At 38.4% G+C, this 22,922-nt stretch overlaps 1 protein-coding gene across 2 annotated transcripts in view; it reads right to left on the bottom strand.

Moving 5' to 3' along the window:
• Nucleotides 1-397: 397 nt before the first annotated feature.
• The window catches only part of AP1M1 (adaptor related protein complex 1 subunit mu 1), a 29,192-nt gene continuing 6,667 nt past the window's right edge, over nt 398-22,922 (bottom strand). For both annotated transcript variants that reach the window (XM_023496992.2, XM_031947953.1), the window contains exons 2-12: nt 20,125-20,281; nt 18,087-18,154; nt 16,850-16,980; nt 15,930-16,077; nt 13,373-13,499; nt 10,419-10,561; nt 8,931-9,002; nt 7,326-7,484; nt 5,628-5,753; nt 4,714-4,789; nt 398-1,921 (exon numbers count right to left, since the gene is read on the bottom strand). In XM_023496992.2, the coding sequence (XP_023352760.1) occupies nt 1,899-1,921; nt 4,714-4,789; nt 5,628-5,753; nt 7,326-7,484; nt 8,931-9,002; nt 10,419-10,561; nt 13,373-13,499; nt 15,930-16,077; nt 16,850-16,980; nt 18,087-18,154; nt 20,125-20,281 (1,230 nt within the window). In that variant the 3' untranslated portion in view covers nt 398-1,898. The remainder of the gene's footprint in view (nt 1,922-4,713; nt 4,790-5,627; nt 5,754-7,325; nt 7,485-8,930; nt 9,003-10,418; nt 10,562-13,372; nt 13,500-15,929; nt 16,078-16,849; nt 16,981-18,086; nt 18,155-20,124; nt 20,282-22,922) is intronic.

Below are 22,922 nucleotides of genomic sequence, written 5' to 3'. Positions count from 1 at the left end.
CATTTCGACAAAACTGAGTCCGTTCCTTGTCAGGGATGCTGCAGACACCCCTGCTTCAAAAGCAGCTCGGACTAGATGGTAGATCTGGATGTGTGACCAAAGATCACTTCTGGCACTAGGACTGGCTGGCTTCAAAGTCAGCAATCATGCCCTCCTAAAACCAGGCTATTTTCAGCTCTCAACAAAACTAACCCTTTTTGTTTGGACAGTTGAGATTCATACAGTCATTTTCTTTTCTTTTCTTTTTGCTGAGGCAATTGGGTTGAGTAACTTGCCCAGGGTCACACAGCTAGAAAGTGTTAAATGTCCAGATTTGAACTCAGGTCCTCCTGACTTCAGGCCTCTACCCCACTGCACCACCTAGCTGCCCCCATCCAGTCAATTTCAGCAGACAAAGTAGATTTGAAATCTGCATTTAATGCAATATTGACCAATATGTTCTACAATTGGGCGGTAATAACAGTAACTGAATTGGCATTAACAAAACATACAGCACTTTCATTTACAGAACACACTCTATTCCCAGTGTCCAGGACCATCTTCAGAGATACTTGGGCCAAAGCCTCCTCTAGAACATCACGATGTCAGATTCACAAGGACAGATGAGAGCAGACTGGGTGGGAGAAGGGACCTGATGTCTCAACTCTCAGACCCCTGCCACTGACAGGACAAACACCACACACAGCCCATCGTCATCACACTCATCAGCCCCCAGCAGAGCTAGAAAAATACTGTTCTGGTCTGTAAAACTAAGAATGGCACATGGTGTGTAAGGGACCCAGAGTCAGGGCCCCAGCCTTGCTTCGATACATGCGAAATGCAAGACTCAGTGGAGCCCCTGGACTGAAGGCACACACAACCTATGAACCTTTTGGCGTGGCTGTGACCAAAAGGGGCGATGGATTTTGAAAGGGTCAGAAGGACCTAAAAGTTTTACCTGAACTAAAAAAGGGTAAATGAACAAGCTTCTTTATTTGGCTTCTCTGACAAGACTACATGGAATCAGTAACTCTAGTCTCAGGTACGATCTCATTTTCTCTACGTTTAAGTTCATCCTTACGAACTCTATGTGTTGTTTTGGGGTAGGGACGGGGAGGATGGTGGGTAGTGTGACCATGAGTCACTTCACTATCCTGACAATGTCCTGGTAAAATGAGTTCTGGCAGCCTGAAAGCAGGCAGCACATGCTCTGTAAACATTCAGTGCTGGCCTTCTCTCTCCCTCATTCCTTATACTCTAGACTCCCAGCTCTGAGGCATTTTGGAAGCCAATGTGTGTGGTGAGAGGGGTGGATATCTGTGCACGTGCCTCCAAAGCTTTGCCCGATGATGCCCTCCATCATGGGCTAGATTTCCAAGGACAAACTTTCAGAACATATTTTTTTCCCTAAATTTCTGCTTGGTGCTCCTTCACTGGTGCTGATACCAAATTTCCAGTAAGGAGGAGTGACAGCCCTAGAAGTTATTTTGGCAAAACTAACATCATTCTTTTGGATTAGCACCAAGCTCATATCACATCAGAAAAGAGCATTTTATCTAAAATGGGGCTTTTGTCTCCTTCCAAAACTGGTTTGGGCTGGAATGAAAAGGGGAATTAATTCTAAGATTATTCCTGTGTTCCTGCCTATTTGGGACAAAGTGTGACACTTAATTTGAACAGCTGGTAACAGCAGAAACAATATGTACAAATGATGAAAAAATACCCACATAGTCATGGTAAGGGCATATAATGCTGGGTAACAAAGTCAATAAATATCTATTTAATTCTCTCTTCTCAGTTTGTTCAGATTTACCAAAGTTGCCACTGAAGGCAAGACGTTGACAGTCTTCAGTACGAGAAATTCTTACAAACACATTCTAGGCCTGAAGATGTTTGTCATCTGGGCTGGCAGAGAAACCTCATTGTGTTCGGAGTTGATAGTCTACAAGAGAGATAATTGAGAACAAATGAGAAGAACTTCCGATTTCACTGACAACTGTTTATTTCCTTTTTATCAATAGGTTAATAAAATATAGACATTTCCAAACCAACATGTGTTTTAAAATAAAATTATGACTAAATGCTAAAGTTCAGTCCTCCTGAGCAGCTCCTGACATCTTTCTACTTGTAAGGGCTCCCCACTCAGTCACCAAGAGTTCCTTGTAATCTTGTTCTGCCTATTTTGAAATTTTCTGGAGCTAATTAATGACATTTGGGAACTTTTGTCAATACAAAGATCTTTCTCACTTTAAAAAAGACAAAAACAGGATGGGTGGGAAACCTGAATGATAGGATCAAACAGAAGAATCACAGACTAATGTCTACTGACAGATATGTATCTCCAAGCTCTATACTAGGGTATGGAAAAACCAGGAGTGAACTGGAGAAAGACTTTGATGAATCAATGATTTTCTTGATATAGTTACTCCTTTTAATGATATGGATCTTGACCAGATCTTTCCTTCTAATCCTATGAAATTCTTGTTCATAATCTGCCACAAATCCTTTATGAGAGGTTCACCAATGTGCTATAGAAGCTTTCTCTCTAGGTTTGTTAACACAACATGGGCACAACTGTAGTCCTTCTGCTGTCTGTTATTTCTTGCTTTCCCAACATGACTAACTCACGTCCTTTTCTAATAATACATCTCCTTCATGATATATTTTTCACAATTTCTTGGGCATGTCATGTTTGGCAATATAGCCTATTTCTGCCCACCATTCATCTTTCCATTGCCCTTTTGTGTCAACCAAAGTTCTAAGCTACAGTCTCTGATAATAGTATTTCCTGATTGTCAGTTGTAGAGAATGAACAGAAAAATATTGGTGTTAAAAGATGAGGAAGCAGCTTGAGATAATTAATTTCCCAAATATACTGTAATATATTCTTCCTTCTCTTTAGCTCCAAACTCAGCTCACTTTCTGCCTGCAATAACCTGTTTTTCAACCATGTTATCTTCCATCCCTTTTTAATATTTTGATAAGTCATCTCCAAATGCTCCCACATTTGTGTGATCTATAACACAGAATTGTTCCGTGTGTACTTGTGTATATTCAGAACCTTATTTTCTTAAATGTCATTTCATGTAACTTCAAGGAATAAGTCATTGAGTCCAAAAATGCAAAATTCCACCATTAATGATGACTAAAATAGATAAAACATATTGGTAGATAGAATTTTTTTTGCCTATTTCTTTTTTTCTGTCTTGTTTCATATACAAATGCTCCTAGGCTGATTTTTATTATTTAGGTTTTATGCCAAGCCTTATGCAATCTCTTTATTACCTTCTACCAATCTTAGCTTTTTAAAGAGGCAATGCAGCTCATAATCTTCTACTGTATTTTTTGCAGCATTTTGCATGAGTTTATGTTATTAACCAATGTTACACCTGGCTGTCATGTTTTTTCTTGGCAAGAGGATCAAATGTTGATAGGTTGAGGAAGTTTCTGGGCTCTTTGGGCCTCTTTGTTGTATTGTTGTATCAGTTAAATTTCTGTAGAAAATATATTTTCCTTTATCAATTTCCCAGCATCAATAGCTTGTGTGAACTGAAGTTGTTGTAAAGGTTTGCAATGTCTTATCATATTTATTCTTCTTGTTTAGAATTGATTTTAACCTTTAGTCTAACGTTATTCTGAATGCATACTAATAGCTGATTTAGCAATGACCTTCCCTCTTTTCTGTTTGTTAAGAGAGTTGATTTCAAATTTTGTGACATTTAGTATTGTCACATCCAGCACCTTCTAATAATTTTCTGGAAGGGAAAAAAATGTATATATATAGGCAAGAGGTTTCTGAAAACCCTTCAACTGTTTCATTTCTGAATCTTGAACCATACTGTTTGTCCAAGTCTCCCATGCCCATCCTTACAATGAAGTAACAGAATATCAGTGAGAGAGTGTATGAGTGTGTGAGTGTGTGTGTGTGTGTGTGTGTGTGTGTATCATGAAGACTTCAAGGTGAGATAACTAAATATCTCGTGAAATTATGTTTTTTTTGTCTTCAGATACAAAAGAAAACCATTTTTACCAACTCCTTTATTTGCCTCTCAAAGGAGAATGTGTGATTATTTCGTTTTTATGTACCTTCCTTGTACACATGTGTTTTCATTTATGATGAGTAATGTCAATATTGAGATGATTCCCTTCTGAATTGCATACAAATAGCTTAAAGACAATTATTTTCAGGATTTTAGTTAGATCATCAGTCACAAATATATAATGTGACCCAAAAGTTTGAATAACATCCTTAAAATATGATCATTCTGAAAGGAAAAATAAAAAGATACACTTTCATTATAAGTCACACTACACTAAAAGTCAGATTACAGGAAAAAAAAAGTATTGTCATATTTTTGGATCATACTGGTTGTGAAGTATGAGAACAATGAATCTCTCTATCTGGAACCTGGTTGTGGGAAACTGACATACTAGATATGGCAGCCTGATGAATGGGAAGAGCCTTAGGACAGAAAACAGGTCTGGGTTTGGATCCCAACTCCAACACTTAATGGCTGTAGACAAGTCACCTTTCCTCTGTAAACCTATTTCTTAAAATGAGAACAATAATCTCTGCTTAGCTTCCCTAAAAGGGTTTGTAAAGCTCAAATGAGATTAATGTGTACAAAGTGATTTGTGGGAACCACAAATGCTAACAAATGTGAGCTACGATCATGGGGATGGGGGAGAGTGATCCTAATATCAAAGGCTATAAGATATGATCAGCCAACCTACCTCCATTCTGGGTGATATACCGAACCCAAGGCAATGCCTGGTAACCACTTTTCTCAATGATCTTCAAGTAACGCACCTGCAAAGACCAAGACCAAACAATCAACATTTGTTTGTCCTCAGAACAATAAAGTATTACCTTCTTGGTAATAGCCTACCTTCCTCCTAAGAGAAGAATCTGTTAAATCCAGAATTTGGAAATGCTAAGCAAATGTTTCACTGTAAACAAATGCTGAACAAGGCACAGCAGCCAAGCACAGGATTCTCCTTTATTTTTAAAACAGAGATAACTCAAAGATAACCTGCTTCACTAAGTAGCATAGGAGAGAACCATGCATGATCTTGTACTAAAGTAGTGTTAGGAGAGAGTCCTTGACTGGTAGTCAGGTAAGAAATATTCTAGTTTGGCTTGGCCATCAGCTAGCTTCCTTGTATGGAACTTTCAACAAATGACTCCACCTCTCTGAGTCTCTGTTTCCTCAATTATAAAATGAGAAGGTGAGACTAAATGATCTCTAAGAATACTCCTAATTCTGTTCTGTCGTTGTCAGCTTTGAAATTTCATGTTCTAAGGGTAGTGCTTCCCACTCCCAACCCTGATGTTTTAGATTCTAAGGGCCTTCTTAGCTCTGACCTTCTATGTCCCTCTCACTGTGGCATTTTGTGCTTTGATGTTTTCAGGGCTTTAAATTACTAACTTGTTTCAGAAGTTCTTACTTGAAACAGCTTTTAGCCTTCTCACTTCTACATTCCCGTCTCTCTTTTCCAATTAGATCTGCCCTTTTCCTTTGCAAAAGAACTTGCAGTACCAGTAAGTAACAATATGAATTTTCCCTCCTTACCCTTTCTTCCCCCACCCCACCCCACCCCAACCTTGGACATTACTTTCAACAACTTTACATCATCACAATAAAGACCTGTATCCCTGAGGTGGTGAAGTATGGAATTTCAAACTTGACACTTATGGGTGGTTTTCCTTCTTTGTCCTCAGCTTCAACGCTGGGCAGGCCAAAATGAGCTCTCATCAGATACTCTTTCCCTCCCTGTGCAGAGAGGAGAGATGAAACAGTAAATACTAAAATAGAAGCAAATTTAGTCAAGAGTCTCACCTCAAACTTTGACCACATTTTTGGCTGGCCTTAAGTATTGGTTTAGAGTAATAAATTCACTGGAAAAAAGTCCAAGAACAAGCACACCATTTTTCAGTTGCAATGGATGCATGACAGCCAATGACTCTCATGTACTATGCTTGCTTTCAAATTTTCTGCCAGAGTTACCAAGAAAAATAGCTGGCACCTGATAGAGGAAAAGGCAAAAGCTGAATATGAGTGTATATACATGCAGGCACATTAGACAAAGATGTAAGAATAATCTTCTAAAGGGATCTGCTGGACCTGGACCCATTTAGACACAAGCCACTAAATGGAAATCAACCAGTTGGATTTAGATCTCCTTGGTCTGGTGAAATCTGCACTAAATGTTAAGGTTTCCAGCCTGAATAATTGAGTTAGACCCTCTTCAAAGTTCCAGTTGACTCCAGGTAGAGATAAATAGAAAAGCCAGAGAAAGAACAAAACCTTCCTTTGTGATCCCCAAAGCCCCTCTGCCAAAACCCTGCTGTGGTTCCTTAAGATCTAACGAGAAGTCCGGATTCTCTGGCTACACTCTTGAAGCCACACCTGGCATCACTCTTGCTCCGACTGATGGGAAACTTGTGCTTCCCCTTCCAGATATGGCCAACAAGTTTCTATATACTTAGAATTCCTTCTCCATAAACCCAGCCTGACCTGTAAGAATCCCATGCTCTCTCAGTTCAAATGTGAAGCTCAACTGCCTTTCCTGATCATAAACTGCCTTCCTTGGGCCTTTGGGATCTCCACTGCATTTCCCTAGTCCCAGCTTTGCACTCAGAAGGTATGCTACATGGCAAGACACTGAGCCTCTCTGGGCCTCACATCTGTAAAATAGGGACAAGAGCTCCACAACATATTTCTAGAGGAAAGCTCTCAATAAACTTTTATGTGCTGTTTTGATGGCAAGTGGGATTAATTTTTTTCATTATACTTACCTTCCATTCTTAACTCTCCTACTAAACTGAAAACTTCTAGAAATCAAAGGCTTCAACCTCCATATACGTTTCCCCATTAGAATGTAAGCAGTTTGAGGGCAGGGATGGGTTTTGCTTTTGTACTTTTACAAAACATCCCTGGTGCTTAGCAAAGAGCCTGGAACTCAGGAAGTGTTCAATAAATTTCATTTGTTCAAACACCTAAACCTCTGATTTTCTTTAGTGCCGATCATGGGCTCCACATGTAGCAAAAACTTGATAAATGTGTTGATCTGAACCTTCCTCATTCAGTCTGAAGGAGAAGAGATTAGTGAAAAGTCTGGATTTTCAATTCAGACACCAATTTCTGGATATATACAGCAATCATCGACCAAGGTGACAAACAGATAAGTTGGGCTAACAAACCAGCCATTTTTTGGGTGCATTTGAAAAGTTCTTTGAGAGACTTAAAAAAAGGAAAACATATGTGGGTGAGGGATAGGGCTAAATTCTCAGTTTTTAGATTGAAAAGACATGCCACCAGTTGGGGGCTGAGGGGCTCACTCACCGGGAAGGATTTAATTGACCAAACAATTTCACTGTTCTCTGGGACCCACTTGACGTTTCCCACTGTGGTTTTGAACTTAGGTGAGTCAGCATCGTTGGGCACGGGAATGTGGATCTCCACATTGTTAGCAGTAGATCGACGCTTAAACTGGCTCTTTGCCTATAAAAAGGCCACAAACAAGTTGAGCTTTCTTTCTTAGCACAGGATAAAAGCAAGACCCACCACCCCCACTAGTTTATTGCAACTAATTCTTTGCAAACTGTGAAGGGACATCTCTGCAGCTGTGGTCAGGAAATTGGGCAAGGAGGGAAGTTTATTTCTGAGTAATATTTTGAAAAAACCATAGCAGAATGTTGTGGGGCAGAGGGAGAGACATTTAGTAAACATTTGTCAGAAAAGTGAAATTCAATCCCTACATGTTTGGCTTCTATTCAAGCCTGTGGATTTAAAAAACTAAATTGGGTCTGTAGTGTTATTTTCATGTGACTAAAAGACTTGCCTTTAAGTCCTCACTTCAACTCATATCACCTATGTGACCCTGGACTAGGCATTTACTGGTTGTATATTAATGATAAATAAGAGTTATTTCACTAGTATAAAGAAAGATATGATGGATAAGAGTTGTTTCACTTGTATAAAGAAAGGAAACCTAGATCTGCCCTGCAGGAATAAGCAGTTGGCTCCCATCTCCAGGAGGCTCCCCTTTGGGAAGCCCAACCTGTAGCCCGCAGCCACACCTGATCCTTCTTCTGCTCTTCTTTAGTTGGCACTTCTCAGACAATCTTCTCTCTAACAATCCTGCCAGGGGCTGAGACCTTTCCTTAACTCCATTATTAATGGGAGCCCTGTGCCCACAAGGCAGCCCATGTGTTTTCGTATGGTTCTAACTGGTCACAAAATATCTCCCAATACTGGGCTGGCAGCAAGCTGCCTCTCCCTCTAACTTTCATCTCTGTAGTAGTGTTCTACCCAGAACAAGTTCACTTTGTGTTTCACAGAAGCCCTTAGGAAGCCCTGCTTTCCCAGCCTCCTTCCTGCCAGGCTAAACATCCCCTGTTCCTTGGACCAAATCTAGTTTTGAGGCCACTCTCCATCCTGGTATGGTTCACTCCTTATCATTCATCAGTGACTCATTAAATGACTGAGCAAAAACAGCACTGGATAAGTGACTGGATAGGCTCTGACAATAGCCATGAGATCTTGGGCAAATCACAAACTCCACAGAGTCTCCATTTATTAGTAAAACAAGGCTGATGATACCTCTGAACTACAGAAATGTAAATTATTCACAGTATGGTAATAATAATGATAAATGCCATTGTTATACTAATTAAAATCCATAAATAAATTTATACAAGTGAAATATGTCATAAATTAAAATTCTCCCTTGGGAGAATAAGCCTAGTATTTTCAAAGCAAACTATCCCCTACCTCAGGACTGCTGTGAGCAAAATGATTTGTAAACCTTCAACAGTCAGAGATGGAAGCTGTTACTGTTAACTACCATTACAACCAATAATAGAATGGTTGAAAAATGAAATCTGTGCTTTGTCTGGTGGGTAGGATCCACTTGAAGCTGAACAGGCTTCTGAAGGGGCAACCCACCTTAATCATGTACTCGATGCGGCTGTGGGAATGTTTTTCAATTACAGATTCGATCCATATCAAGGGCTTTACCTGGGAGGAGACACAAAAAACGAAGAAAGTGTTGAGTCTGACTTTAGTAACAATTTAACCCTTGCCAGAATCAGATACTTCACAACTGTCCAACCCCAGGCAGTATATTTTATGTATGTTTCTGGCAAGCTGATATGACAGGGTAAACTCAGTTTGTTTAGAAATGCACCCTCTGTAGAAGCCAATTGCCCTTGCTGGGAAAATGGCACCTTTGGTTTCCTCTTCTCTGAATATTAGGCCTAGGATATCTACTTCCACACCTCACGACTTTTCTTCATCTTCCTCTCACCTTGGCCAACATCTTCCTTTAGGGCATGAGGAGAAATGTTGCTGTTTTAGAAAATAATGTCTGGACCACTCAATTTAGCATGTGAATGAAGAATGTCCCGCTTCTCCCATTACCCAGAAACTCTACTTTTAGAGCCACATTTAAAGCTGTTCTGTTTATAGTAAACAACCCAAGAACTAGAATGTTCAATAACTGAGTTATAGCTAAACTAGCTGCGCTACAGTTATGCAATTATTGTGGTGTAAAATATGACAAACATATATATAGAAATATGGAAACATAACAAGGGGATACAGAAAATGAAAAAAGAAAAATATAAATAAATTAATTGTGGTTATGCTAAAAAAAACTCACTAGCAACAAAACAGTTTACTGGCAGAAAAGATATTGGAATAATGAGCAAGGAAACTACTGTTATTTTATTCAAATGTACAGTACTATTTTCCCTCTTTTTTACTAAAAATGTAAATCATTTGGATTTGATGGTTTTTATTCGAGGTTTTGTATCATATTTTTATGTGATGAGTTATTATATTTCTAAGAAAAATCATGTGTATGAGATATGCTGATTTGCATCTTGTCCTATTTTACTTTTATATCATGTTTCTCCAGAGTGAGGAATATTTCAAATGGATGAATACTGGACCAAAAAACTGGTGTCTTGCAAATGTACTGGTGTAGTATGACTCGATTTACCTATACCTGATTATCTGTAGGGTGACTGGAGTTTCTGAACCTGCTAGGCTTAGCTTGTAGCCAAGGCTCACAGCCAGAGTTCCAGGTTTGTTACTATCTATTTGATATCTGCTTAGGTTGGTACTTTAATACATTAATTACAAACCATTCTTATCTAGTAATTAAATGGCTTCCCAGGAAAGCCAAGCAAACCCCTCTGGTAAAGATGCGTGGCTGCCACCTGATCAGGAGATAGCATACCTAGGGCACTCCTTGGAGCACATGGATACCTAGGTCATCTTGGCCAATAACTGGGAGACTGTTCCTTACTTCCTTTCTCTCTAAGAGGACACTTTTTGGTTAGTCCTTGCTGAGTACCACCAGGTGCTTATATTTTTAACCGTCTAACGCTCACCACCACTGTCACCACTCTCAAGTCCAGGAGCACTTACATGGGTATTGAGGCGATAAGACATCAGTTCAAACTCTCCATCGGGAGGAATGAAAGAAATTGTCCGGTCATTTTCAAAGCGGGAAAGACGTACACACTGATGGAATTTCACATCTTCCAGCTCCACTGACTTACTTTTTCCACCTGGCGGGAAACAAGGAGAGAATGGGTGGAAAAGAAACAACCAAGAGGACAGTAGAGAAGATAATAAACTATCTTAGAGGACAGAACACAAGTCAGAAAACCTGCCTCACAGGGTTGTGTGAAGAAAATATTTTGTAAATTATAAAGCACCTCAAAAAGTGATTATTAACTAAATAAAAATCAATAAGGAAACAGGCTTTTCCCCTTGCCTTTTCAGCAAGTTCCACTCCTTGCTAGCTATGGAATCTTGGACACATGGCAACCTGACCTTTGGTTTTCCTGGCTTCAGAATGGTATCTCCCTGACAAATGAGGTGTGAGGATCAAATTAAATATTGGAGAGAAAAACCTTTTAAAACTAAAGCATTATAGCAATAAAATTATACTGATTATAGTCAGTCAATAAACATTTAAGGAAGCCCCTACTTTGTGCCAGGTACATAAACTCTAGAGATATAAAAAGAGAGAAAAAAAAATCTCTGCTCTCAAGAAGCTCACAGGCTAACAGAGGAACAACATGCAAATAGCTGGGTACAAATAAGTTATAGAAAGGACAAAGAGGAAATAATTAACAGAGGTAAATTACTAGAATTATGGAATGGAAAAGGTTTCTTTAGAGTTGGGATCTTAGTTGGAATTGGTAGGATGCCAAGGCTACTGAGAGGTGGAGGTGAGAAGGGAGATCATTCCAGGCAGGGAGGACAACCAGAGAAAATATCGAGAACAGAGACATGGATTGCCTTTGTCCAAGGAATTTTTCCAGGGCACACAGAGAGGATCATAGCCTGCACTGCATGGGGAAAGGGGAGAGGAAGGTATAAAAAGCTAAAAAGGCAGGAGGGGTCAGGGTATGAAGAGCTTTGAATGCCCTTCAAACAGGATTTGATATTTGATCCTGAAGGTCAAGGTACTGGAGTTTATTCAGTAGGGAAGGGAGTGATGTCAGACGTGAGTTTTAGAAAGATCACTGTGATAGCTGAATGGAGGCTGCGTTAATAATAATGTTAACAGTAGCTGACATTTATAAAAGACTTGGAACTCTGTAAAATCCATGATGCTATTATCTCATCTGATGGTGACAACAATAATGTGAGAGGGGGAATCCTCATTTTCTAGAGAAGGAATTTCACAGAGAAGTTCAATAATTTGCTTGGGGTCACAGGGCAGTTGTGCTGGAGGTAGGAAGGGAACTCTCCAGGTTACTTTGTACTATTGATTGGCATTGTTCTCTTCTGGGTCTCCTTTTATCTACTGAAGTGATGCTTCTCAGCTTCCTTTAGCAGATCTTCTTCCAAGTTGTTCTTGCTAACCTTGGCTATCCCTCAAGGCTTTGTCCCGGTCCTTCTTTCTTCTCCCTTGATCCTACTTCCCCTGGTGGTCTCATCAATTCCCATGAGTTCAACGATTACCTCTATGCTTATGATTCTAAATCTACTTACCCAAACCTCTCTGAGGACCTCTGGCATCTCCAACTGCCTCCTGGACAGTTCAAACTGGATACCTTGTCAACATCTTAAACTCCACATATTCAAAATTGAACTTATTTCCTCTCTCTCCAAACCTTTCCCTCTTCTTACTTTCTGTTTTGCTGCTGAAGGCATCCCTATCCTCCCAGTCCCTGGGCTTACAACCTAGGATTCATTTTGACCCCTCACTCTCTCTTATTTGTCCTGTCCTGTCCCCATCTGTTGCCCAGGCTTTCACCTTTGCAGTATCTCTCGTATGCACACCCCCTCTTCCTTTTCTCTTCTGATATTGCCACCACATGGTTTACCTCCTCATCTCATGTCTGGACTACTGCAACAGTCTGTGGGTGGAACTACCTGCCTCAAGTTTTTCCCTATTCCAACCCATCCTCTATGCAATCACCAAAGCAATGAATTTCCTAAAGTTCTCACCATGTCACCTCCTTCTTACCTCAATAAATTCCAGCAGCTTCCTAGATGCTCCAGGGTCAAATATAAAATTCTATTTGGCATCCAAAGCCCTTCCTACCTTGGCCCACCCCCTGCTTTTCCAGTCTTGGAAAATACCCTGTGATCCATTTTGGCTTTCTTTCTGTTCCTCAAACAAGGTACTCCCATCTTCTGACTGTGCATTTTCTTTGGCTATCCCCCATGCTTGAAATGCTTTTTTCTCATTATTTCTAATAGAATTTATCCTGTCTACAATCTATTTGTATGTGTGGCCTGCACCCTTCGGTGGAAATCCTCAAGAGCAAGGCCTTCTTTTGCCTTTTGCCAGAGCTCAGGATTATGTCTGGTGCATAGTAAACACCTAATACATTTACTGTCTGAGAAGAACACTGGATTGTGACCTGAGTCCCCATCCTGGCTGAATTGCTGATTAGCTGTGACCCTGACATGTCTAACCCTTTTGTGAGCCTCATTTCTCTCACCTGAAAAAGGAAGTACCTGGACTTGATGATCTCTAAGGACCCTTCAAGCTCTGATATTTTATATGGCTATGGAATAAGCCATTTTAAATATGTTAAGTTTCACTTATTTAGACTTATTGGTAAAGCTAATCTGAAACAGACAAAAATAGCAAAGGCCCAGTTTTAAAGAAAAAATAAAAAATAATTTACATAAAGTAATATCCTGAACAATTAATACTTCAAAAGTATTCATATCATTTATTTTCTTAGCAAATTCTTCTTTCTAGGATAGAAAGGTGTTTTTTTTCATTTCACACTCAACTCTTAAGAATCAGAGACTCACTCTCCTATCAAAAAAAAGGCTATATAGTATCATATAGCAGAAGGAAACACAGACAAAGAGCTCATAAAGAGACCATTGGTGTGTATACTTACGCCCTGTATTGTCAAAGAGAACTTTGTCGTTGAGACCCAGGCGCAATTCTGGCATCCCTGAGAGAAACACTCTCATCTTAATGGAGCCTACAATTTCACTACGAAGGACGTTCCCATTGGCACTGACCTATGTGAAGAATCAAGCAAGTGAGGCAACGGATCACAGAGAGCCTTTATCCATTAATATAATGAAATTAAATTAATCAATCAATAAGCATTTAAGTTATTACTGTGTGCTAGGTACTATGATAAGTGCTGAAGATTCAAAGAAAGATAAAAATATGGCCCTTATTCTCAAGAAGCAAACATTTTCATGGGGAAAGACAATATACAAAAAGCATAAATGGAAAGTATCTCAGAGAGGAGACACCAGCAATAGGGTGGGGGGGAACAACTCTGAAGATGATATACAGTAACTTAAGATACTCTCATTTCTATTCAGATGATCCCCAAATATATCTATCCATCCTTCATCTCTCTCTCTGAGCTCTGGCCCCATACCATCAAGTGTTTGCTAGATACTCCACCTGGATGTCTCATGGGCATCTCAAACTTAACAGTCTAAAATAGAATTAATTCATTAGGCTTTCCTTCTAAATCCCTTCCCTTCTACCTCCAAAATGAATTTTTCCTTATTTACATTGGAGGAAATGGAAGCATGGAGAAGTAAAGAGACAAGTGAGTATCAAAGATAAGATTCCAAACCCAAGCCTTTTGACTCCAAGTCCTATATTTTTTCCATTTCTGTTTCAGAAAAAAAAAATAATGATATATATATATATATATATATATATATATATATTTTTTTTTTTTTTTGGTCAAAAATGAGCCATTCAACCAAACTTTGACAAATATGTAAAATTAGCCTTGCCTAGTTTTATGTAGAAATAAATCTTCCAGTTTTGCATGGGTCAGTGTTGAAAAATTACCCATGCAAATGTTTTGTAAATAAAAAACTATAATTAAAAAAAAAAAAAAGGGAAGAAAGAAATCTTCCAGATGTTCCAAAGCTCCCATCTTCCTTAAGCTGGACAAAAGTCAGTTTAAGAAAGAACTGTATCAGCTAGGTATTGAGGTAGAAAGAATAAGTTCAGATGGAATATTTGGGTAGAGAGCAGAGATTAGTTAGATCCTTTTTTTGTTTCTCAAATTTAAAACCTTTTCTTTCTTATGCTATACCGGTATTGATTCTGAGTGAGGCAGGACTAATGTGGGCCTTTATCACCTAGATGTGGTTTCATAGACCATAAGAACTAAAGAATTTCTTGGAAATAATATGCTAGCCCCATCTCTTATAAGTAGTGGACCAGAAAAAGAAAAAAGGCACATGGTTCAGGTGCACAGCTAGCAAGCACCAGAACTAGGGTTCAGATCCAGGTTCAGATCTTTAATTCTGAGATCTCAATCAAACAGGAATGGAGAGGATCACAGATAAGAAAATGGACAATTTTGATAGTGTACAATTTAAAAGATTTTGGACAAATAAAACCAATGCAACTAAGATTAGAAAAGAAGTAGGTAATTGGGGAAAAAAATCTCTTCATCTGGTTTCTCTAATAAAAATCTCATTTCTAAGATATATAAGGTCCTGACTTAAATTTAAAAGATGTAAGAGTCATTCCCTAATAGGCAAATAATTAAAGGATATGAAATTTTCAAAGAAGGAAATCCAAGCAATCAATAGTCATATAAAAAAATTAGTATTTAGAAAAATGCCAATTAAAGTAACTTCTTGAGGTTCTACACATACCCATCAGATGAAAACTGACAGAAAAGGAAAATAACAAATGTTGGATAAGTTGCAGGAAAGGATGAACATTAATGCACTAATGGTGGATCTGAGAATAGGTACAGCCACTCTGGAAAACAAGTTGGAACTATGTTACAGAAGTTGTTAAACTGTATTTGATCCAGCAATATTTATACTGATACTCCAAAGAAATCAAAGAAAGAGGAAAAAGTACTTATAGCATCTCTTTTTATAATAACAAAAATTGCACACTAAGGGGGAGTTCTTCACTTGGGGAATGGCTGAACAAATTATGGGATATGAATGCAAGAGAATATCATGTACCAGAAGAAATGAAATGTGATGGTTTCAGTAAAAGCTGAGAAGATCTGTATGATCTGTAGGAAGTGAACAAATTTATACAACCAACACTGCAAGACAAAATCTCTGATGACCAATGACCAACCATGATTTCAGAAGACAAATAACGAAATGCTACCACCTCCTGATAGGAAGGTGATGAATTCTAGGTGCAGAAGAGACTTTTTTTTTTTGGACATGGCCAATGAAGGAATTTGTTTTGACTATGTATATTTGTTACAAGGATTTTAGTTTTCTTTTTGTTTTCAAAGGTGAAAGGAAGAGGAAATATATTTTTGTTAACTATAAAATTAAAATTTAATAATCAAACAAAACAAATTTTAGTAATCTTTTTACTACACGGACCTGAGGATATCCTAGGTATCTACAGATCTGCTAGTTTACAAAGTTTAGTAGCTTTTATTTTCATTTAAAAAAAAAAAAAAAGGCAAGTAAATCAAGACTTACCAAGAGATTAACAGATTCTATGACATCCAGGAACACTTCATTCTTTCTATACTTGATTCCCTCGGATCTCCAAGACACAGCATTGGTGACAGTGGCTGGTGGACGGGGAGCTCCAGTTTCTAGTTTGTGGCCTTCCTGAGTGATATATCTTTACAACCAGATGATTAATGTTAAGGAAATATGAGTAACATAGAAACAGTGTAACTTCAGTCATTGACTTAATGCTATATTTCAAAAAATGAACAAAGAAAGCACTTAGAAGCCTAGAAATAATATCCTAAGGAACAGAATAATAAAACAGAACCTTAAAGTTGGGAAAGGGGTTTATAGGGATTCAGTCCAGATAGGTACCACTCTCTTCTCTCAATCTACCTAAGTTCTAAGAAGAAGCTTCATTTCCAGTGCTTCCAAATCAAAAGAAGCCACATAACCCATGACTTAATCTGATCACCAATAGAGAGATTCAAGAGAACAAGATAAGCCCTAACAAAAACAGTCTGATGGAATAAAGCAGCATGGCCCTTGCAGGGATCAAATCCACTGCACCCAAAATGAACCCAAAGAACCCCTTATAAGGCCATTCAAACCCTTCAAGGACAGCATGTCAACCCAGAAAGAATGTTTCTAAGGCTATATCAGTAATATTGGGATAACAATATACATTGCTTCAGGATTTTGAGGAGCTGTCATTTGGTGACATAGGGGCTGATCCAGATCAAGGACTCCCTTGCCAAACACATTTGTTTGTGAATTGCCATGATTGAAAAAGTCCCTCTCTACACAAAGGCTAGGACTAGCCTTTCAGACACAAAGTCCATCACCTCTCAAGCCTTACTTGTGAGCACCTGCCATGGAAAGATTACTTCCATGCTACAAGAAGAAACTGAAGAGGTTAGGTACACCTGGCTACTGATACTCACTCTTGCAAAATTTTGCTGTCAGTAGTTTGAGGGTATCCAAAATCCATTAATTCATCTAGTAATTCATATATTATTACAAAATTATCACGAATGCTCTCTTCTTCCAACTCTTTAAAATATTCAGAAAATACCTAAAATTTAAGAGAGAGAAAACACATGAAAACTTCACAGCTGATTCCTAAGTATCTCTAACTCTCCTGCTTAGAAAAGTACTTGGCAGTCTGGCCTGTGCATCACTCTTCAATTATTTGTCCTGAGATGATGAAACATTTAATTTTCTCAGTTCTATGTTGATGATAGAACAATCAAGTACTTACAGGCAGGATGAGAAGTTCATCCCACACTAGAAGACAGAGAATTGACCAGTCTAAAACCTGGTCAGCAGCACAGTCTCCTGCAACTACCTGTGTTCTCTTCTTTCTAGATGCCTTCTCTTTTCTATCACATTTAGGAGAGCCTATGAGTCTCCCAATCTATAGTTCTGGAAAATGTATCATCTCTCTAATGTGTTGTTCCTTTCTGATCACTTTTCCTAATTCTTACTCAAGTCCTTATAATCCAGATTACTGTAACAGTCTGCCCACTTATTTCTTGATTCAGGCTTTCCCATCTCCAGTATCTTGTTTCCTATAGGAATGTATCTAATTAATGTGCAGATATGATCAAATTTCTCCAACCTTGTTCAAAAACTTTTAGCAATGTGCCCTTGCTTATCAAACAAAAAATCAATTCCCAAACCTGGTATTCAAAGCTTTCTAGTTCTGACCTACTTTGATAGTCTTATTTTCCAGTGTTCTCCTGCACATATTGTTGTTGTTGTTGTTCTTATTTTTATTATATATTCCAGGCTCCCCTGAACTCAATTCTGCCTTCTCTTGGCTCTGTTCACTCTTGCAGGTATTCCTTACTCCTAGAATAGCATCCTACTTCTCATCCCCACCTCTGTGTTCCAAGAAGTCCTCTTTTATCTTCCTCTATCTGGATATGATCTCTCAGGGAGCCTGCCAAACAGTATTTTCACTCACACCCCCACACCACTATAATCTTCCAGTTCAAACTGTTCCTTATTACTATCTACTCTATGGTGGGAATCTTATCAAGGTACAACGTCTGTAATGTGCTGCCCTCTGGGGGACAAAGGGCATATGACAAGGGTCATGTTGAGACTGGTTGTGCAGGATGAAAGAAGTTATATTTTTAGGGAAATGAAAAGTTAATTTCCCAGTTTGGCACTTACCTGTACTACCTTATAAAGAAAGGCAAACACCAGAGACACACAGGCATTCTTCTTAGATGTTGCGACCACTGACAGAAAACCCATTAAGGAGCTTTCAAAGGGAGTATATTTGTAAAGATCTGATAATTATTTTCTCTTCCAGAGACCAAAAACCCTGATGGGGATAGTTGTGGTAACTCAGATCACACTATAGGTCAATCATCTACAGTGGCAATGGCCCTTAAATGCATCTAAGAGAAGGGCACAAATCACATGAAACTCTGTCCCTAAACCTCTAAGGCCTGACTCAAGCCTCATGTCTATCACAATGCCCTCCAGAATTTATTCCCTCTCCCTCCCAGTCTGTGTCTATGTCTTTCCTTTTATGTCCCTATATATAAGTACTAAAGCACTTATGTTCAGGTTGTGGCCTGCTATTTTATACTTAGGGATTTATGGCTACTTCTGAGCTTAAAAATGAAAGGCAGTGTAGTGGACTATGGGAGAAGTCTGAGGTCTGTGCTCTGGGACTGTTACTCACTCCATGGGGACTTGGGTGAGCCACTACTTTTCTGAACCTCAATTTCCTTATCTCTAAAATAGGATTATAATATTCCCATTATAAAATGGGATTCACTGGGTAGGTTAGAAGGGTGACAAAAATTTAAATTTAATCATCATGAGCAAAGTACTTTATAAATCCTTATGTGCTATATAAATGTCTAAATTGTTATTCTAGTCATTCCAGACCTTGGGTTTTTGACCTGAACATGAACCAGTTTGTCAATTTTCTTTCAAAAAATTTTTCATAATATTATTAAGTATAATTGGTTTCTTTAATAAGTGTATGTATTTTATTTTATTTCATGCAAGTAAAAACATGATTCTGAGAAGGGGCTCATAACACAAAAAAAAATAAGAACTCTGTTCAAGACAGATGTCTAGAATTTAATTCTATCTGGTACTTGCTTTAGTGCTCTTTAAAACTGCAATGTGCCAGCAAAGGGGTTTGTTCCTCCTCCCTAGCCACACCTTCTTCATGGACAGCCCAGGGGCAGGGGCAAAATATATTTAGTCCCATTTCTTTCTCCTCCTCCTCCCCTCTCTGGTTTGGTAGGTGCAGAGGACTGAGGATGTATACTGCCCTTAAGGCTACTTAAGTCTCCATAAAGTTATAAATATTTAGTAGCTACTCAGAGCTTTCCCTTTCTGAGGATCTACTCAGGATTTCTGAACATCCATCAATTCTGCTAGATTCTTTCTTTCACATTTAGGCTCTAAATATATGGGTATTTTAGAGGCAAAAATAGGATCTGGTTGTAAAGTAGGCTTCAGGGAGTAAAGCCAATGCCTGCCTGCAGCACAAAGAATATCTTTCAAGGAGGGAATGGAACAGAATTGGTAGCAGAATCCTAAACCTTATTCCTTAATAATATCATACTCTTGATCTGTCAGGGAAAGAAGGCTCATCAATCTGCTATCATTAGTCCCTTCTTGATTAGAGCCATTTCGATGATGTCAGTAAAGAAGAGACAAAAATGGAATAAGCACAAGAAAAACCATAAACTGAGCTAGGATTGGAATCATAAAATAAAGTTAACATTTAATATGATCAGATGCTTCAAAACAGGGCATTTACTGAGATTAGGAAGAGGGACTCTGGCTCAGAGAGGAGTAAAGGGGAAGTATAAAAAAGAACAAGGGAATTTAGGAAATAAAGCAGCACTGACATGGACCTGAAAAGAAAAGACCTTGGGTAGGTGTGTGTGCATGTGCATGCGTGCATGTGTGTATAGAAAGGAGACTGGGAGAATACACAAACTATAGAAAGTCAAAGAAAAAAAACTTCCAAAATCATCTAATCCAATTTTTTTTTCCTTCATTTTATAGGGTAAGGAAATTAAGACAAAGAAAAGAAAAGGAATCTGCCCAAGCTTACACTGCAAATTAATGATACCGATAATGAGGATAAAATCCAGGTCTCCTAACTCTAGTAACATACCAAGGGCTTTCTTTGGAAATAACTTGGGGTCATTAGAGGCATTCCCCAAAAGGATACAATACAAATTGTTGTGTTTAATCCACATAAAACGAACTCCTCCATGGGCCAAGATGGGAGATAGCATCCCTTCTTCTTCCTTTTCCATAAGGATTGGCATGAAATGCTCCACCTCTGACATGTCCACATCTCCTCGGTAATTCCGACAAATAAGCACCTACAAATGAAATGAAAAAAGCATTTGATTGAATTTCCAGTTCAATCTTCTGAATTTTGAAGAATCATTATGTATGTTTTCTTCTGAGACTTACCAGGAGGGCCTCTTCCTTCAGCTCTGTCCTAAACTATTTCTACTCTTGAACTCTTCAGTTGAGACCATAGGATTCCCCTGAAGAGAGGATATGTGGTGGCTCCCAAACTAATAATTTTATTTTCCTGAGATTGCTTTTATTCTGCAGTCTTAGTTTTTGATTCAGTCCTATACTAAATATATCTTAACTTCCTGTTTCTCATTCCAGTTGCTCAAAACTCCCACTGCATACCTGAGTAAAAATAAAAATCCCTTTCGTCCCAACCTTCTTTCCTTCTCCAGACCTTTATATATATTCTTTGCCTGCTCCTTCTGCTGTATTCCCCAACCCCATCCCGGGAGTTCCTATCCTATTATTAAGCTCTCTTTCATGCTAGATATTTTTCTCTGATGTCCAATGAGACCTGACTTTCCTTTAAAGACACCAAACCTGTCTCTATGTTCTTCAGTGATGGATGTTCTTTTTTCTCACACATGAAACACATTACCTGGCATAGAATAAATGCCTGTCAACTGATGACTTATAGCATCAAGAAGACCCCCACTGCCATTTTCAGAACCTGGCTTCACATTCACCATACCCTCGAGAGCACTGTCCTAGATCTTTCTTCTCTTTCACCAGTTTTTAAATTCCTAAAAAAAAGCTATTTACATTTATTGCCTCTACTCTTTTTTCTTCTCACTCACACATCAACACTTTATATTTGATTCCTGACTTCATCACTCAACTGAAACTGCTCTTTCCAAAGCTATCAACAATCTTTTTACTTGTTTATTTTTTAAATAATAGCTTTTTATTTTCAAAATATATGAGAAGATAGTTTTCAACATTCACTCTTGCAAAATCTTGGTTTCAAATTTTTCTCTCCCCTTCTTTCCATTCCCTCCCCTAGACAGTAAATAATATAATATATATTAACAATCTTTTAATTGTCAAATACGGTTTTCTCCAGAACCAGCTATATCCAGTGAAAGAACATTGGAAAATGAGTGTGGACTGCTTGTATTTTTTTTTTTCTTCCCAAGTTATCTTTACCTTTCTAAATCCAATTTTTCTTGTGCAACAAGAGAACTGTATAAATATGTATGCATGTATTGTATTTAAGATATACTTTAACATGTTTAACATGTATGAGACTGCCTTCCATAAAGGGAAAAGTTGGAACAAAAGTGTTTGCAAGGGTCAATGTTGAAAAATTACCCATGCTTCCTGTGTAACAAGAGAAGTATTCGGTTCTGCACACATATATTGTATCTAGGATATACTGTGACATATTTAACATGTATAGGACTGCTTGCTATCTGGGGGAGGGGGTGGAGGGAGGGAGGGGAAAAGTCGGAACAGAATTGAGTGCAAGGGATAATGTTGTAAAAAATTACCCAGGCATAGGTTCTGTCAATAAAAAGTTATAATTATTAAAAAAAAAAAAAAAAAAAAGAGTTGGACAAATAAAAAAAATAAAAATAAAATTTAATTTTTTAACCTTTTTCCAAAAAGAAAAAAAAAATTACCCATGTATATGTTCTGTTAATAAAAAACTATAATAAAAAATTTTTTTAAGTATATGTTCTCTTTTCAGTCTTTTTTTTTGGGGGGGGCAAATGGGGTTAAGTGACTTGGCTAAGATCACACAGCTATAAAGTATTAAGTGTCTGAGGCCACTTTTGAATTCAAGTCCTCCTGATTTCAAAGGCTGGTCTTCGAAGTATCTACTGCACTATCAAGCTGCTCTCCTTGACCTCTTCCCTCCCCACTTGACACCATTTACCACCCTCTCTTGATGGATATTTGTCTGAGGATCAGGCCTAATCTTTAACATTGATAGCACAGAACAAAAACTGCTAACATCCACTACTCTGGGGATGAACTCCAGCAGTGCCTGTCCAGCACACTTCCTGATACATCTTTTGCTTCTCCTGAGACACCCACCATTGATTATATTCCAAGAACTGAACTGGAGTCAAGGGCACAGACACCCCAGATACCCCCAGAAAAACTGGCTCTGCTACTTTCTAGTATGTAACTTTTAGTTTTTCTGGACCTTAGTTCCCTCCCTTGTAAAATGAGGGAACAGAAATTGTGATTCTTAAGGTCAGGTATCAATACTATAATCCCTCTACTCTTCTATGTTCTCCCTCTGAAGCTCATGGCAAAATGTAATACTGCCACCTTGAAAGAAAAAGAAAAAAAAAAATCTAAGGTAAATTAAGGATGGTAAGCAGTCTAAGAGTGGGAATGTTTTAATCTAGGTAGTTACTGTCTTTCTGCACCCTAGACCACATTGAACAGTTTGGGAAAATGGTTCCCCCAGGCACTAATTTTCTATCAGTCAATAGGCATTTATTAAACACTTATTGCAGGCTAGCACAGGGATAAGCTCTAGGGATACAAAAAAATAATCCCTGTTCTCAAGGAGCTTCTAGTCCCATGGAGAAGTCCACACATAATCAACCATGCAAGAACAAGATAAATGCAGGACAAACTAAAGATAATCAATAGAGGGAAAGCACTACCATTAAGGGGAACTAGGAAAGGCTTCTCATAGAA

The sequence above is a fragment of the Sarcophilus harrisii genome, chromosome 1, assembly GCF_902635505.1.
Source record: "Sarcophilus harrisii chromosome 1, mSarHar1.11, whole genome shotgun sequence".
Lineage (NCBI taxonomy): Eukaryota > Metazoa > Chordata > Mammalia > Dasyuromorphia > Dasyuridae > Sarcophilus > Sarcophilus harrisii.
The sequence above is the reverse complement of the archived record's forward strand: the minus strand, read 5'-3'. Positions and strand labels throughout refer to the sequence as shown.